Source organism: Dipodomys spectabilis, unplaced genomic scaffold, assembly GCF_019054845.1.
Source record: "Dipodomys spectabilis isolate Male_0828 unplaced genomic scaffold, ASM1905484v1 ptg000541l, whole genome shotgun sequence".
Classification (NCBI taxonomy): Eukaryota; Metazoa; Chordata; class Mammalia; order Rodentia; family Heteromyidae; genus Dipodomys; species Dipodomys spectabilis.
The window spans coordinates 532,719-549,495 of NW_024871218.1; the positions used below are offsets into that span (position 1 = coordinate 532,719).

Here is a 16,777-nt window from a genome sequence, read left to right on the forward strand (position 1 = left end):
CCAAGCTGGGCCTCTGAGCACAGGGCTCTGAGCGGCGCTCCATGGATGCCCACACCCCAGACTGCTGTGGCGTGGCAGGGAGCGGGCCCTGGGCTGCTCCAGGCGGGCCTGGGGGGCACGGGAGCCCACGGAGGACCTCACCCAGCACCATCCCCGGAGCCCACGGAGGACCTCACCCAGCGCCGTCCCCCAGGACCTCACCCAGCGCCGTCCCCCAGGGAGGACCTCACCCAGCGCCGTCCCCCAGGACCTCACCCAGCGCCATTCCCCAGGACCTCACCCAGCGCCATTCCCCAGGACCTCACCCAGCGCCGTCCCCCAGGACCTCACCCAGCGCCGTCCCCCAGGGAGGACCTCACCCAGCGCCATTCCCCAGTACCTCACCCAGCACCGTCCCCCAGGACCTCACCCAGCGCCGTCCCCCAGGACCTCACCCAGCGCCGTCCCCCAGGACCTCACCCAGCGCCGTCCCCTAGGGAGGACCTCACCCAGCGCCGTCCCCCAGGGAGGACCTCACCCAGCGCCGTCCCCCAGGACCTCACCCAGCGCCATTCCCCAGGACCTCACCCAGCGCCGTCCCCCAGGACCTCACCCAGCGCCGTCCCCCAGGGAGGACCTCACCCAGCGCCATTCCCCAGGACCTCACCCAGCGCCGTCCCCCAGGACCTCACCCAGTACCGTCCCCCAGGGAGGACCTCACCCAGTACCGTCCCCCAGGGAGGACCTCACCCAGTGCCATTCCCCAGGACCTCACCCAGCGCCGTCCCCCAGGACCTCACCCAGCGCCGTCCCCCAGGACCCCACCCAGCGCCATCCCCCAGGGAGGACCTCACCCAGCGCCATCCCCCAGGACCTCACCCAGCACCATCCCCCAGGGAGGACCTCACCCAGCGCCATTCCCCAGGACCTCACCCAGCGCCGTCCCCCAGGACCTCACCCAGCGCCGTCCCCCAGGACCTCACCCAGCGCCGTCCCCCAGGGAGGACCTCACCCAGCGCCGTCCCCCAGGACCTCACCCAGCGCCATCCCCCAGGGAGGACCTCACCCAGCGCCATCCCCCAGGGAGGACCTCACCCAGTGCCGTCCCCCAGGGAGGACCTCACCCAGCGCCGTCCCCCAGGGAGGACCTCACCCAGCGCCATTCCCCAGGACCTCACCCAGCGCCGTCCCCCAGGGAGGACCTCACCCAGCGCGGCTTCCCTTCTCCCCATCTTGGGGCTCCTGGGAGCCCAGGCCCCGGATGCAGTGGCGTGGCTGCCTTGACCCTGATGACAAGGTCATGGTGGCTCCCACGGGGACCTCTCCCAGGCCCGCACCGGCCTTTCCTCACTGAATGCTGGCCACACACAAAGGCACCATGGCCGCAGGCTGTGGGTCTTGGCTTGGGCCGGGGGTAATCAGGGGAGAATGCGGGAGGCTCGGCGCTTCCCAGCCCGGCACGGCCTGGCCATCAAAGGCCGGCAAATTGCCTCCAATTTCTGGAGTTGCTTTCATGTTGGGGGCCAGGCTGGGAAGGGGCCTCCGCGCTGGTGGGCGGCTGGCACCCTCAGTGGGAACTGAGCTCACAGGCAGTTGGGGTCACCGGCTCTGGCCCCGGGGCGGCTCGGGCGGCTGCTCAGCTCTCCCTCTGCTGGGACCGCAGCGGTGGCGGGAAGTGCTGAGCAGGGATGGGGGCTCCTTCCGCCTCTGCCGCGGCCTGCAGGCGGGCAGCGTGACCGGCTGGCCACCGAGGCGCTGGATGGCCAGCTTGAGGCCCGACATGGGGCCTGCAGTTGTATCCATGCACAGAGGCCTTCCTGGACGCTTGTCTCGCAGGTGGTCAGCTAAGGTACACTGAGGCTCAGAGCTAGAGAGTGCCAGAGGCAAAGCCAAGGAGCTGGTCTCCCTGCTGGGGAGCGACTGGCTTCGCCCATCTTTGTCAGGTGAGCTTCTTTGGTGCTGACTCGCTTTCCGGTGCTCGTGGGCTGGTGGCAGGGGCTGTTTCCCATCCTTTCCCTCCCGAGTGTGGACCCCACAGGCAAATACAGATGCAATTTGCTTTAAAAAGATAAAGTGATTAATTTTTTTATCAGACAACAAAAGGAAAGGGGGGGCGGGCGGCCGGTGGGCCCATGCGCCCCTCGATTGGGTGGACGCAGAGGCAGCGCGCCTACACCCCCATTTTGATGTCTTCGTGTTGTCTAATTCCTCCTTTTATATTAAGCTTCTTAGCAGTAATGATGAATTCTTCAAAAACAAAAAAGGACCCTTTGCAGGAACGTTTCCCACACCACGCATGCTGAAATCATGGAGCAGTCAGAGCTCTGGCAACTGTGCGGCGCTGCATTGTGAGGAGGGATTTCTTTTTAAGGCAAAAACAAAACCATTCTGATTCAGGCAGGAAATGACTTGGTGCCGAGGCCCAGACAGGCAGTGGGGGACGAGCCGGCCTCCCGGGGGAGGTTTGCTGCTCTGATCCGGGGGTGGCCAGCAGGGCTGGCCGGGCCGCCGCTCCCACCCGTCCTGCTCCTCCAGCTGGGGTGCAGGCGCGTCTGCTCAGCCTCTCTTCTCTGATGCTTGCCGGCCAGAGGCACAGCACCTGGCCAGGCCTCACGGTCAGGGTCACTCCATGCTCGGCCCTGTCTCACCCAGGCCTGGAGCCGTGGGTGACGGTGGTGCTGGTCAGCGCCGTGGGTGACGGCGGTGGTGGTCAGTCGTCCATGGGTGACGGCGGTGCTGGTCAGAGCCGTCCGTGGGTGACGGTGGTGCTGGTCAGCACCGTGGGTGACGGCGGTGGTGGTCGGTGGGTCCTGGGGCAGGCCACCTGCCGCTCTCGCCTTGCGCGGCCCCCATCCGTTCCCCTGCTCAGGGCCAGCCGGTGGACGGGGCTGGGTGGCTGCAGGAGGCGGGAGACCTGGCACGCAGGGCCTCATGGCTTCCTGTCCTCCTCTCAGGCTGGTGAGCGAGCAGCAGGCCGCATTTGCCAAGACCTCGGCGAGCAGTGGCCATGTGACATGTGCACCACGCACCTCCGCGGCACGCCCCACACATCCAAGGTCGCACACTGGACACGGCAGGCTGAGGCTTTCAGCACCTTGGCTGGGCGCCTGCGCGGGCAGCGTGCGTGGACCTGCGCTCCTGCCTCTGGGTCCAGGGCTCCGGCCACGGCTGCCATGCCGCGGGCTGGACCAGCCAGGGCGTCCTGCTGGACACCAGGCACATGTGCTCGGGGTCCTCCGCCTCACCTGCCCTCCCCCACAGACAGGCAGGCCGTGCCGGGCACCCCGAGGCCAGCCAGGCCTCCCGGTGACCTCCCACACGCTGCCCCGTGCGGAGGGAATGAATCTTAATGCGCCACACACGCCCCTCGAATGTGTACACTCTTTAACAGCAGTTATTCTTCAATTAAAATACCTAGAGCAGAAACGAAGATAACTGGTTTAAAAGATAGAACTATTGACAATAAAAGTCTTCTTCATATTGCTTTTGTTAAAAAAAAAACCCACATATTAAAAATGTCATTTTTATGACTTGGGGAAAAAAGCCATCCAGAATAATGAGGGCGAACAAAGGCCGGAGCGGTCCCCTTGCGGGCAGAGGGGCGGGGACTCTGCTCATGGGGCCTGTCGGTGCCACACGCGCGGGCCAGGGGCTGGGGCCGCGCGAGCGCACGCTGCCAGTCGGAGGCCAGACGCAAGGCGCTGCCGCCGCCCGGCCATCTTCACGCGCCCGCGCCCGGTCCTTGGGCTGTGCTGCAGCTGCCTCCTGATTCACCGTCCAGAGCCTGGCCCCGGCCTCTCCGCTGCGGCGGGCCCGCGTGGCGCTGCTGCTGTGGGCCGAGCCCCGGCCTCTCCGCTGCAGCGGGCCCGCGCGGTGCTGCTGCTGTGGCCGAGCCCCGGCCTCTCCGCTGCTGCGGGCCCGTGGGGCGCTGCTGCTGTGGCCGAGCCCCGGCCTCTCCGCTGCGGCGGGCCTGCGCGGTGCTGCTGCTGTGGGCCGAGCCCCGGCCTCTCCGCTGCGGCGGGCCTGTGTGATGCTGCTGCTGTGGCCGAGCCCCGGCCTCTCCGCTGCGGCGGGCCTGCGCGGCGCTGCTGCTGTTGCCGAGCCCCGGCCTCTCCGCTGCGGCGGGCCTGCGCGGTGCTGCTGCTGTGGCCGAGCCCCGGCCTCTCCGCTGCGGCGGGCCTGCACGGCGCTGCTGCTGTGGGCCGAGCCCCGGCCTCTCCGCTGCGGCGGGCCTGCGTGGTGCTGCTGCTGTGGCCGAGCCCTGGCCTCTCCGCTGTGGCGGGCCTGTGTGATGCTGCTGCTGTGGCCGAGCCCCGGCCTCTCCGCTGTGGCGGGCCTGCACGGCGCTGCTGCTGTGGGCCCGTGGGGCGCTGCTGCTGTGGGCCGAGCCCCGGCCTCTCCGCTGCGGCGGGCCTGCGTGGTGCTGCTGCTGTGGCCTAGCCCCGGCCTCTCCGCTGCGGCGGGCCCGTGGGGCGCTGCTGCTGTGGGCCGAGCCCCGGCCTCTCTGCTGCTGCGGGCCTGCGCGGTGCTGCTGCTGTGGCTGAGCCCCGGCCTCTCCGCTGCTGCGGGCCCGCGGTGCTGCTGCTGTGGCTGAGCCCCGGCCTCTCCGCTGCTGCGGGCCTGCACGGCGCTGCTGCTGTGGGCCCGTGGGGCGCTGCTGCTGTGGGCCGAGCCCTGGCCTCTCCGCTGCTGCGGGCCTGCGCGGTGCTGCTGCTGTGGGCCGAGTGGACAGAACCCCCAGTGCTATGATTCCTTTCTGGGCTCTGGTCTGGTCACATCTCACCCCTGTGGCTCGGTTACAGATCACGGCTGGTCAACGCCACGAAGTCCTGGTCATTGTGGAACACGGCTCACGAGATGCCCGGCCCTCAGCATGGCGCAGCGCTGGGCCAGCCCTGGGACGGGGGCTGGGCTGCTGGCTCAGGGCCCGCGGGGCCACGTGAGCACATCCGGGGTCTCACAGGCCCAGGGGTTCCTCTCAGAAATCCCCACATGTTCCTCAAAAGAGCAGGTGTGATCGTGGCCTGGGCGCCGGCCGGTGCCCAGCGTGGGGGAGCTGCGTGGCTCTGTGGGATGAGCTCGTCCACCTTGCTGCTGCGGGGTCAGGCTGCAGACAGACAAGCACGCGGGTGCGGCCTGGCGCAGGCCGCAGGCTCTGTTCCCACAGACCCTGGTCTGTGTGCGAAACAGCACACGGCAGCCAGCTGCCGGGCGGGGCCTGTGCGACCCTCCACGGCGGCCCGGCCACCACTGTGTTCTCTGGGGCCTGGTTCTGATGTCTCCCTCTCTCCTCCCACAGCACCCCGCGAAGCCCACGGAGTGGGGGCCTCGAGTGCCAAGCCACACTGTGTCAGGGCCAACATGTCCAGACAGAGCGACGGGTATGGTCAGGCCGAGATGGCCCATGTGCCTGCCATGACCCTACGTACGGCAGGTGTACCTGCGGAGCAAGAGCACACGGGCCCCGGCCCTCTGTGTGGGGCGTGAGGCCCTTCCCGGAGCTCGCCACGCCCCAGAAGAGCGTCTGCACCACGACCCGGGCAAGGCCTGGCTATATTTTCACTTTCATAAGACAGGGGTAAGTATACCATAAAAAGCTTTTGCTCCAGGGCTGGGAAGGTGGCTCAAGTGGTAGAGCGCTCGCCTTGCGCTGAAGAGCTGAGGGACAACGCCCAGGCCCAGAGTTCAGGCCCCACGACCAGACCCAAAAAAAAAAAAAAAAAAAAAAAAAAAAGCTTTTGCTCCGAGTCAGCCGGGGTTTTCCCTTCCTCTCAGGCCAGGTCCGTTTGCGGCACCCACGCCTACGGCACACCCCCTGCCCCAGCTCCGCCGCCGCGTGGACAGTGGCCTGCTGTCCTGTGCGGGGCTAGTTCAGGGCGAGTGCCGGGTGGGCACATGGCAGACACGTCTGTGCTCTCCCCCAGGGGTCCTGAGATGTGGCCGGCCTCTTCACAGCACTGTGTGGGTGCTGGGTCTGCAGCAGGCCCCACTGGGCCTCCCCTCGGACGCTAACCAAAACCTACCCATCCTTCCCTCCACTGTGTGGTTTACACTCAGGGGTCCTGTGGCCAGGCTGCCGGCCCGGCAGAAGTCAGGTGTGGAAGGGCAGGGCCCCGCGGATCCAGGGTGGGGAGCAATCCACGCTGCTGCTCAGCTGGCGGTGGCCTCCGGAGGGCGTCTGTGAGCACCGGACAGCTGGGCCGGGGCCGTGAAGGTGACAGAGGAAGGTGCACTCAGGGGACGCGCACATCCCCCGTCCCCTTGGAAACGGGATGAAGGGTTCTGCCGGCGGGCTGCTTGCCACGGACTTGGGCCACAGGCCAGGCGGGGTGACGCAGGTCTCCTCGGCTCTCGGCTGCCGCAGCCCAGGCCGCAGTGGCTCCTGCGCCTGCTCCGTCACCGCAGGGCCTGTGCCGCTCCCACAGACTGGCCAGGGTAGGCGGGTGTCGTGAAGGGAGGGGCCGCCCCGCATGGTGCCCAGTGTGTCTTGGAGACCCCGTGGCGGGGCGGGGGAGGGGGGGGGATGTGCCGCCGGGAGAGCCGGGAACCGTGAGCCCCTGGGAAGAGCTCTGGGGCATTCTCCTCTCCCTGCCCACTGAGCCCTCACCACCCTGGGCCTCCTGTCGGTGGCACTATCTGCTGCGCCCCCCACTACCATCTCCGCTACTCGCTGACCTCTCCACGGGCGCCCTCAGCACAGGAGTGGCCCGGCCTGCCGCCGTGTGCCGGCACCCTTCCTCACGGAGTGACAGTACAGCCGGCGGGCCGCGGACCCACGGGCTCTGCCGGTGCGGTAGGTGGACCGCCACAGGAGGCCTCGCAGCCTGCCGGTGCCCGCCGACAGTGCTGTCCCCTGGCATCCCATCCCACACGCAGCCGGGCTCGGCCTCCGCCGGGGCCAGAGCTGGGGTCTGCCCAGGGGGCCCAGGCACCGCACGAGGCCCCTACGTTCCCTGGGGGGGGGCACCGTGACCCCCACAAGCCCGATTCTCCTGAGGGGGCCGATGCACAGCTTGGCCCTGTGTGTGCCTCAGTGGCCACCGTATGACAACGTGGGCCGGTGCACTACAGTCCCTGCTCCCCACGCCGCCCCTACCCGCAGGCGCGCCCAGCTGCCTGCCCGGCCCCTCTCCTCCTCTCCTCCGGAGTCCGGCGGCCCCTGGGGGAGATGCCGCCTCTGCCTCGGCTGCGCCACAGAGTGTCTGGGCCTTAGATGTGTCCCCATCCTGGGACCATGCGTGGCAGGGCTGGGTCAGCATGGACAGATGGACGGCACCTGCATCCTGGACCAGGCATGGCCTATGCAAGTCAGCAGTTGCTGGGACAAGCTTCCCACCCCTGCACCCCGTCTCCCCTGCACCCCGTGCCCTCTGGCCGCGGGAGGGCCTGGTGGCTCCACTGGCTCCTGGTGTCTCTGCGGTGGGGAGCCTAGCTCTCCGCGGGCAGCCCAGGCCTCTGCTGCACTCTTGGCAGGCTGAGCTGAGGCCCCTTCTCGGGCCCCTCCCAGGGATGGAAAGGGATGTGCCAGCCGGGGGTGGGTAACCGGAGCTCACTGGCTACCGTCACATTGGACGGCACCCGCCCTGGCCGTTTCCAGAGCCCTCTGGCCCGGTCCCACTGGGGGAGGCCAGGGCTCTGCAGGCGCTCCACTTGGGCCTCTGAGGTCCCAGCCTGGTCCGCTGCGGGCAGGCCTGCCGCCCGTCGGTCCAGACGTCTGTGGGGTGCTGCTCAGGGAGGCTGCAAACCGGGTCCGAGGGAGCCTGGGGCCTGGGTGGAGGCGCAGGAGGCAGCGCCTGGCCCGGACGCGGGCGGAGCGCCTCCTCAGGATGGGTCACGTCCTCTCCGCGCTCAGGTCCACCCCAGTGGGGCCGAGCCCGCGGGGATTTATGAGCTCAGAGCGCTGATGCCTTTTGTGGTGGGGGAGGGGCTCTCTGGGCCAGAAGAATATTCATGTTTTTAAGGGCGGCTACAAAGCAGGGCTGAGCTCAGGCCTTAAAACGAGCCTGTAAAATCGAAAAATATTTATCTGGAAGGGTGGCAAGTCTCGTAAAAGTTTTATGAATGCTTTACAATTGCCCCGTCAGGAAGCTGGCCTCTCACTCACCTCCTTCCTGTCAGAGAAACGGCGCACGCGCAAGTGCACGCACACACATGTGCACACGCGTGCACACAGGCCGGTGGCCACACGCGCTGCCAGGCTCTGGCGTGTGCCCGCCGGCCTGGGCCCGTCTCCCCTGTGCCTGGTGTCTGGCTGGACGGCCGCCCCGGGGCCCACAGGCCTGTCTCCCCACGAGTCACCCCCAGGTCACTCGGGTGTGCAGGCAGCTTACTGGCCAGGCCTTGAGGACTCTCCCGGGGCCTGGAGGGCCTCCAGGGTGGGGAGCTATGCTCACAGGCCCCGGGGGGCTTCTGTGACCCCCTTTGTCCAGAGAAAGAACAGGAGACTAACGGAGGCCACCCAGGAAGGAGTGTGAAACCTTTCTGTTGTCTGGGCTTCGCTGGTTTCTATCTTGAGGTGGCAGATGAAGTCCCTGGGGCCCGGCCTGCCCGGCCTGCCCGGCGCCGCTGCCCCACCACCTCAAGGCTCACCAGCCTCCCTTCGCACTCCTGCAGCCTCCCGGCTTCTTTCCCCTGGTCCACTTCCTCTGTCCACACCTGGCAGGCCCAGGGCTTCACAGGGTGGAAGGAAGCGCAGGGCGGGACCCCGCTGAGCACAGGTAAGGCCGCCACGCCGGCCGCAGGGAGGCGGGAGGCCCTGACGTGATGCCTGCCGGCTCCGGAGAACAGACCCTGCGCCCCTCAGCCTGGCAAGAAAGCCCCCGCGCGGGCCAGCGGCGGGAGGGCTGGCCCCAGCCCGGGACACACAGCGGCCGTGCCGCCCCGCCCCTCCTCCGCGTGCTGCGGAGCGCAGACGCACAGGCACCCGGAGGGCCGGGCCCACTTCCGCGGGAACGTGCGTTGCGTAGACCACCAGTGTGGAGTGCTGACACAGCTCAAAGGCAGGAGCCCCAGCCGACACATGCCTGTGAGGACCCCGCCGCGTGACCACACGCATGTGTGAGGGCCCGCCGCGTGACCCAGCTCCCGCCCGACCACACGCGTGTGTGAGGGCCCCGCTGTGTGTGACCCAGCTCCCGCCTGCCCACACACGTGTGCGAGGGCCCCACTGCGTGTGACCCAGCTCCCGCCTGCCCACATGCGCGTGCGAGGACCCGCCGCGTGACCCAGCTCCCGCCTGCCCACATGCGCGTGCGAGGGCCCGGCGCGTGACCCAGCTCCCGCCCAACCACACACGTGTGCGAGGGCCCTGCTGCGGGTGACCCAGCTCCTGCCTGCCCACATGCGCGTGCGAGGGCCCGCCGTGTGACCCAGCTCCCGCCTGCCCACACACGTGTGCGAGGGCCCGCCGCGTGTGACCCAGCTCCCGCCCAACCACACATGTGTGTGAGGGCCCGCTGCGTGTGACCCAGCTCCTGCCTGCCCACGTGCATGTGTGAGGGCCCCGCTGCGTGTGACCCAGCTCCTGCCCGGCCACACGCGTGTGCGAGGGCCCCGCTGCGTGTGACCCAGCTCCCGCCCGGCCACACGCGTGTGCGAGGGCCCCGCTGCGTGTGACCCAGATCCTGCCCGACCACATGCGTGTGCGAGGGCCCGCCACGTGTGACCCCAGCTCCCGCCTGCCCACATGCGTGTGTGAGGGCCTGCCGCGTGACCCAGCTCCCGCCTGCCCACATGCGCGTGCGAGGGCCCCACTGCGTGTGACCCAGCTCCTGCCTGCCCACACACGTGTGCGAGGGCCCCACTGCGTGTGACCCAGCTCCCGCCTGCTCACACGCGTGTGCAAGGGCCCCGCCGCGTGTGACACAGCTCCTGCTTGCCCACATGCGTGTGCGAGGGCCCGCTGTGTGTGACCCCAGCTCCCGCCTGCTCACACGCGTGTGCAAGGGCCCCGCCGCGTGTGACACAGCTCTTGCTTGCCCACATGTGTGTGCGAGGGCCCGCTGTGTGTGACCCCAGCTCCCGCCTGACCACACAATTGTGCGAGGGCCCTGCTGCGTGTGACCCAGCTCCCGCCCAACCACATGCGCGTGTGAGGGCCTGCCGCGTGTGACCCAGCTCCTGCTAGTCTGGCTGGCATGTGGGATGAGAAGAGGACAAAGCCATGGAGTACGCGCAGCAGCCCCTGCCGGCCGGGAGGCCCGCGGCTCAGGCTCGGTCTGCTGGGGACCCGAGGCCTGGCCCAGGTCCCGAGAGCTGGGGAGTGCAGCGTAGCCGCTCGGCCGGCCCCACCTCCACCTCCCTGGCACGGCCCCGCTGAGTGTCCTGCACACAAGCCGGCGTGGGAAGCCACCGGCGGCGGACAGCACAGGGGACTCAGTGTCCGCTCCTGCGGACCCAACTCCTCAGAGGAGTGGGCAGCCCTCCCGGGGGCCGGGCCGGCCCTAGATGCAGCGCCACGTGGGGCAGTGGAGGGACCATGGGCCGAGTTGGGGTGCAGCCCCCTAACTGGATCCCTTGGTCCCATGGAACGTGGTCCCGGGCCTGGCCTCTGTGCCAGTGACGCCACCGGCCCGGCCCTTCCTAGGCTCCAGAGCTGGCGGTGCCCACCCGCGTGCCCGGCACGGGCCGGCCCGGCCCTTCCTAGGCTCCAGAGCTGGCGGTGCCCACCCGCGTGCCCGGCACGGGCCGGCCCGGGCCGGCCACAGGTGGCTTCTGTCCACTGCGCCGTGTGTACGTTAACTGCAGATATTTTTAACATATTGTGTTACTCCATCCATCTTCGTGAACAGTCTGTCTTGTAAATTTTTTGGAATTATGTTATTTTTTCTTGCTTATCTTCATCATCTATGGTTATTTATAATATTGTCTTTGTTTCAAATGCTGGGTATAAACATCGGTTACGATGGGGTTCATGTAATTTTTACAATTGCTTTGAAATGCCCCGATGGTCAAAGGGGGGGAAGGTTTGCTGCTTGGGGGAGCGTGCTGCAGCCCGGCTCCTGCTGCTCCCCGGGCCCCGGGGGGGAGGCCCAGCGGGCGCAGGCTGCCCCAGGGGGTGGGGGAGGCCCAGCGGGCGCAGGCTGCCCCAGGGGGTGGGGGAGGCCCAGCGGGTGCAGGCTGCTGGAGGGGGGGAGGCCCAGCGGGCGCAGGCTGCCCTAGGAGGGGAGGGGGGGAGGCCTGGCGGGCGCAGGCTGCCCCAGGGGGTGGGGGAGGCCCAGCAGGCACAGGCTGCCCCAGGGGGTGGGGGAGGCCCAGCGGGCGCAGGCTGCCCTAGGAGGGGAGGGGGGGAGGCCTGGCGGGCGCAGGCTGCCCGGGGGGGAGGCTTGGTGGGCGCAGGCTGCCCGGGGGGGGGGGGAGAAGGCCTGGCGGGTGCAGGCTGCTGGGGGGGAGGCCCGGCGGGTGCAGGCTGCTGGGGGGGAGGCCCGGTGGGTGCAGGTTGCCCCAGGGCGGGGGGGGGGGAGGCCCGGCGGGCGCAGGTCGCCCCAGGGCGGGGGGGGGGGGAGGCCCGGCGGGCGCAGGCTGCTGGGGGGGGAGGCCCGGCGGGCGCAGGTCGCCCCAGGGCGGGGGGGGGGGGGAGCGGCTGAGGCTGGGCTCAGGTTTCAGAGCAGTCGTCCACAGACGTCAGGCGAGGCCCACAAAGGGCAATGTTGGGGTAAGATGCCGGGAGAAAGACGGATGGCTTGTTTTCATTTTTATGGGGGTTTTCTGCAACCTCAACTCTCACCCCTCATCCCTACTCAACTCCCAGCCCGCCGTCGGCCAGCCCTTCTGTGGGAGCCGCCAGCTGCAGGCACTGGCCGGGCCAGGGCGGGCCCGGTGCAGGGGCCGAGGAGCCCACTGCCCGCCTGCTCTTGGCTCGGGGCCTCCGCGGAGGCTGGCTGGAGGGCATGCCGGGAAGCCAGGACTTTGGAAAGGCCGGCACTCGAATGCGTCTCCTCCACACGGCACGGCCATGGAGCTCCAGCGTGCAGCTGCCAGGCCCTGACCGCCAACATCACCACCATCTACCACCACGCCACTGCCCGGCCTTCTCTGCGGCTCGCCCTCTGAGGGAGGAGGCCGAGGGTGGCGGCAGGCCCCGGGGTGCCATGTGCACCCCCGCCCCGGGCACCAGAGGCCCTGGCTGTCCCCCAGGCCCAGCCTCCCCGGAGGGGCTCAGGTGGTGACATGAGACTTGCGAGCAGAGACGCGAGTATCGAGGGCAGCCGAGAGCACGGGGTGGCTGTGCCCAGTGCCCGTGCGGGCTCGCGTGCCACGCTTACACGACCCATTTCTACCAGCCAGCCCCCAGAAGGCGCCCAGCCCAGGCAGGAGCCCAGGCAGGAGGCTCCGGATGTCAGGACTCGCTTCTGAGTCTCTAAAGAAATGTGGATGTGGCCTAGTGGCTGACCTTACTAGCTACCTAAGAGATGAGAGTAAAATCCCTGAGCCACCATTTGCCAGATATCCAATTAGGAGATGCAACAGCTCAGGGCCAGGCTGCACCGGGCGGGCGGAAAACAGCCCTGCAGGGCTGAGGATACACGGATACACGCTGAAGGGTGCTTTTGGGATCACTGCCAGAAACTCTTAGGTTGTAAGCGTGAAAGTTCCAGCAATCCAACTTGAGAACCCTTCTTAAGAAATACCCTACAGATTCACGCAGTCACGGCGGACACTCCAGCCACACTGCCTGCCGCTGAGATGCTGGAAACAGCACTGCACCTGCCCAGGAGGAGGGCGTAATGACTAAGGCCGCCGCCGCCGCTGGCTGCCCCTCCCCCGTGCTGGGCCCCATGAAACCCCAGGGCCCCTGAGCTGCACACAGGACCGCCAGGGGTTTAGTGGGACACCCAGTCAGGAGCAGTGGTGCTGGTGGGCGGGGCGGGGAGGGGTAAGGGCCTGGGGAGTGCGGCGTCTGGAAGGTGCCGGGTGGGTGCCAGCCCCCCCCCCCCCCGAGGCTTTGCCAGGAGCCCCAGACCAGCACCACCTTTCTCACACATGCCGCACATCCCCTGGTGTCTGGCTCTGCCATTCCAGCCCAGTCTAAGCCACGGAAAAGACAACAAGGAATCTGCAGAGCCGGGGTGGGTGGTGGATTCCTTGTGGGATTCTGCACAGTGTCGTGTCCAACACGACACTGAGGAAACCAAGGTTGGAGGCAGGGTGGGCTGCTCTGAACGCCCCCCTTCCACACCAGCGGAGCCACGGTGGCCCCCGCCCCCTCCCCAGCGCGCACCGGCCCCTGGACAGATGCCGCCGCCGCCTCAGGCCCTGCGCCCTGCCCTGCCGTGTGCCAGCCTCTCTGCACACCCTACTAGAACCCGCACACCCACAAGCCCAGCCCCCTGCCAGCCCACGCGGGACCTTCAGCTGTGAGCGTGCCCCTCCCGTGACCCGGCTCCCAGCAGGAGCCTGGTACGCATTGCCCTCAGTGAAACGCAGGCTGAGCAAATAAATGGACACGTAGCCTCAGGAGTGGCCAGGAGCCTGGAAACCCAGGGGCTCCATTTCTGGAGGCATACGCATTTCAGCATCCGGCAGGCTGGCGGGAGCCTGATTCCTCCACCTCTGCCGGGCAGGGGGGCGGCAGCTCCCGGCGTCCAGTGGGGTGCCCGCCTGGCACTGCCCCCCACCCCGCCCTCCCCAGTCCTCAAAGACCAGATCCACCTCCACTCCCCAGGAAGCCGAGGAAATGTGGGAACAGGAGTGCCAACTAACGCCAGCTCTATGCCCAGGCTCCGCCTAGCTTACCTACACCAGCCTCTCAGCTGCGGGCATGGCACCCGGGGCCCGCAGCATGGGCAGGATCGGGGACGGCACTCACCAGGGATGTGGATCTTGAACTTGCCACTCTGGCCAAAGGCGCTGTGGATGAGGCCTCGCTCGCCAGTGGACAGGGTCACCTCGAGCCCCACGAACAGCTGGATGTTGGTCTCCTTCTTGAAAAGGGAGCGGCCGATCACGTTGTAGTCATCCATTACCTGCCACAAAGAGAAGGCGTTAGCGCACGCAGGAAGCACCGCGCCAGACACAGCGCTGCGTGGAGCAGGGCAGCGGCTGGGCCTCCACACGCACACCGAGAGTGGGTCGCACCGACCCACGGCTCTGCGGGCACATCGGCCCCGTGAGCTGGCTTCGGGGCTGGGAGGGGGCACACCGGTGCAGTCACGGCCACCTCGCTCGCTGTGGGCACGGCCTTGATGCCTGTCCGAAGGCCCGGGGCCCTCCAGGGCTGGCGGGGGCCCTGCCTCTGGTCTCCTTTCTGGACTAGCTGTGCCTCCACTCGGCCACACGCACCTGTGTGCAGTGTGGCCCGAAGCTCTGCGGGGAACCCGGGTGAGCCAGATGCCATCCTCTGCAGCCAGATGCTTCCGCAGTGCCTCTCCGCCCAGCCCCAGCCTTGGTGGCTCCTGGACCCGGGCTGTGAGCCACGTGTCTGAGAACGCGCCACCAGCCACAGCCAGTTCCACCTGGCGTGTCCGCTGCTGGCGGCCCCGCCGGCCCCGGCACCCCTCGCTGCTCTCTGACGCAGGAAGGCCGGCCCTCCCAGCCTCTGGCACCTCCACGCCCTGCGGCCCCTGCTCAGGTCCCAGCTGTGCTGCAGCAACTAGGGCTGCAGAGCACAGGGAGTGTCCAGCCGGCCGCACAGAGGGCCCCGAGGGAGCGGGTGGACCCTCCGGACCCTTCACAGCATCGCCAGTAGAAGCCGTCACCTGCCACTCAGAGTTCCCGAAGGGTAGGACCCCAGGTCAAGCCTTGGGTCCCGCCTCCTGGGCACCAGGCTGACTGCTGCTGGGCCAGGCCGGGTGGCTGGTGACAGTCCCGGAGGAAGTCACAGACCCAGGCCCACGCTGCCCTACTGCACTCCAGGGAGCCAACTTTGGAGCAAGCCCATGCGAGCTGACCAGGAAGAAGCACACGTGACGAGGCCTCTAGGCGGACTCAGCCCTGAGCCGCCTTCCTCCAGGGGGGGCCGCAGAACCGCCACAACAGACCGGCCCAGCCAGGCTTGCAGCCCTGGGACGGTCAGCTCGGCTGGCGACAGCTGAGCACCGGAGAGGGGTATGGCAGCTTTGCCTGGGCACCAGCAGGAAGCCAGCGGTGCGGAGGCGAGCGGGTGCACCATGAGACAGAGCACGGGGGGCGTGGGGTGTGGGGATGGAGCGGGTGCACCGTCAGACAGAGCACGGGGGGCGTGGGGTGTGGAGATGGAGCGGGTGCACCGTCAGACAGAGCACGGGGGGCGTGGGGTGTGGAGATGGAGCGGGTGCACCGTCAGACAGAGCACGGGGGGCGTGGGGTGTGGAGATGGAGCGGGTGCACCGTCAGACAGAGCACGGGGGGCGTGGGGTGTGGAGATGGAGCGGGTGCACCGTCAGACAGAGCACGGGGGGCGTGGGGTGTGGAGATGGAGCGGGTGCACCGTCAGACAGAGCACGGGGGGCGTGGGGTGTGGGGATGGAGCGGGTGCACCGTCAGACAGAGCACGGGGGGCGTGGGGTGTGGGGATGGAGCGGGTGCACCGTCAGACAGAGCACGGGGGGCGTGGGGTGCGGAGGCGAGCGGGTGCACCGTCAGACAGAGCACGGGGGGCGTGGGGTGTGGGGACAGAGCGGGTGCACCGTCAGACAGAGCACGGGGGGCGTGGGGTGTGGGGACAGAGCGGGTGCACCGTCAGACAGAGCACGGGGGGCGTGGGGTGTGGGGACGGAGCAGGTGCACCGTCAGACAGAGCACGGGGGGCGTGGGGTGTGGAGATGGAGCGGGTGCACCGTCAGACAGAGCACGGGGGGCGTGGGGTGTGGAGATGGAGCGGGTGCACCATGAGACAGAGCACGGGGGGCGTGGGGTGTGGGGACGGAGCAGGTGCACCGTCAGACAGAGCACGGGGGGCGTGGGGTGTGGGGACGGAGCGGGCGCACCGTCAGACAGAGCACGGGGGGCGTGGGGTGTGGGGACGGAGCGGGCGCACCGTCAGACAGAGCACGGGGGGCGTGGGGTGTGGGGACGGAGCGGGCGCACCGTCAGACAGAGCACGGGGGGCGTGGGGTGTGGGGATGGAGCGGGTGCACCGTCAGACAGAGCACGGGGGGCGTGGGGTGTGGAGACGGAGCGGGTGCACCGTCAGACACAGCACGGGGGGCGTGGGGTGCGGAGGCGAGCGGGTGCACCGTCAGACAGAGCACGGGGGGCGTGGGGTGTGGAGATGGAGCGGGTGCACCGTCAGACAGAGCACGGGGGGCGTGGGGTGTGGGGATGGAGCGGGTGCACCATGAGACAGAGCACGGGGGGCGTGGGGTGCAGGGAGATGGAGCGGGTGCACCATGAGACAGAGCACGGGGGGCGTGGGGTGTGGGGATGGAGCGGGTGCACCGTCAGACAGAGCACGGGGGGCGTGGGGTGCAGGGAGATGGAGCGGGTGCACCGTCAGACAGAGCATGGGGGGCGTGGGGTGTGGGGATGGAGCGGGTGCACCGTCAGACAGAGCACGGGGGGCGTGGGGTGTGGGGATGGAGCGGGCGCACCGTCAGACAGAGCACGGGGGCGTGGGGTGCAGGGAGACGGAGCGGGTGCACCGTCAGACAGAGCACGGGGGGCGTGGGGTGTGGAGACGGAGCGGGTGCACCGTCAGACAGAGCACGGGGGGCGTGGGGTGTGGAGATGGAGCGGGTGCACTGTCAGACAGAGCACGGGGGGCGTGGGGTGTGGGGATGGAGCGGGCGCACCGTCAGACAGAGCACGGGGGGCGTGGGGTGCAGGGAGATGGAGCGGGTGCACCGTCAGACAGAGCACGGGGGGCGTGGGGTGCAGGGAG

General features: G+C 68.6%; 1 protein-coding gene across 1 annotated transcript in view; it reads right to left on the minus strand.

Moving 5' to 3' along the window:
* Eefsec (eukaryotic elongation factor, selenocysteine-tRNA specific) overlaps window positions 1-16,777 on the minus strand; it is a 158,797-nt gene that overhangs the window by 2,928 nt on the left and 139,092 nt on the right. Inside the window, exon 6 of the mRNA XM_042670341.1 lies at window positions 13,787-13,943. Coding sequence (XP_042526275.1) covers window positions 13,787-13,943 — 157 coding nt within the window. The remainder of the gene's footprint in view (window positions 1-13,786; window positions 13,944-16,777) is intronic.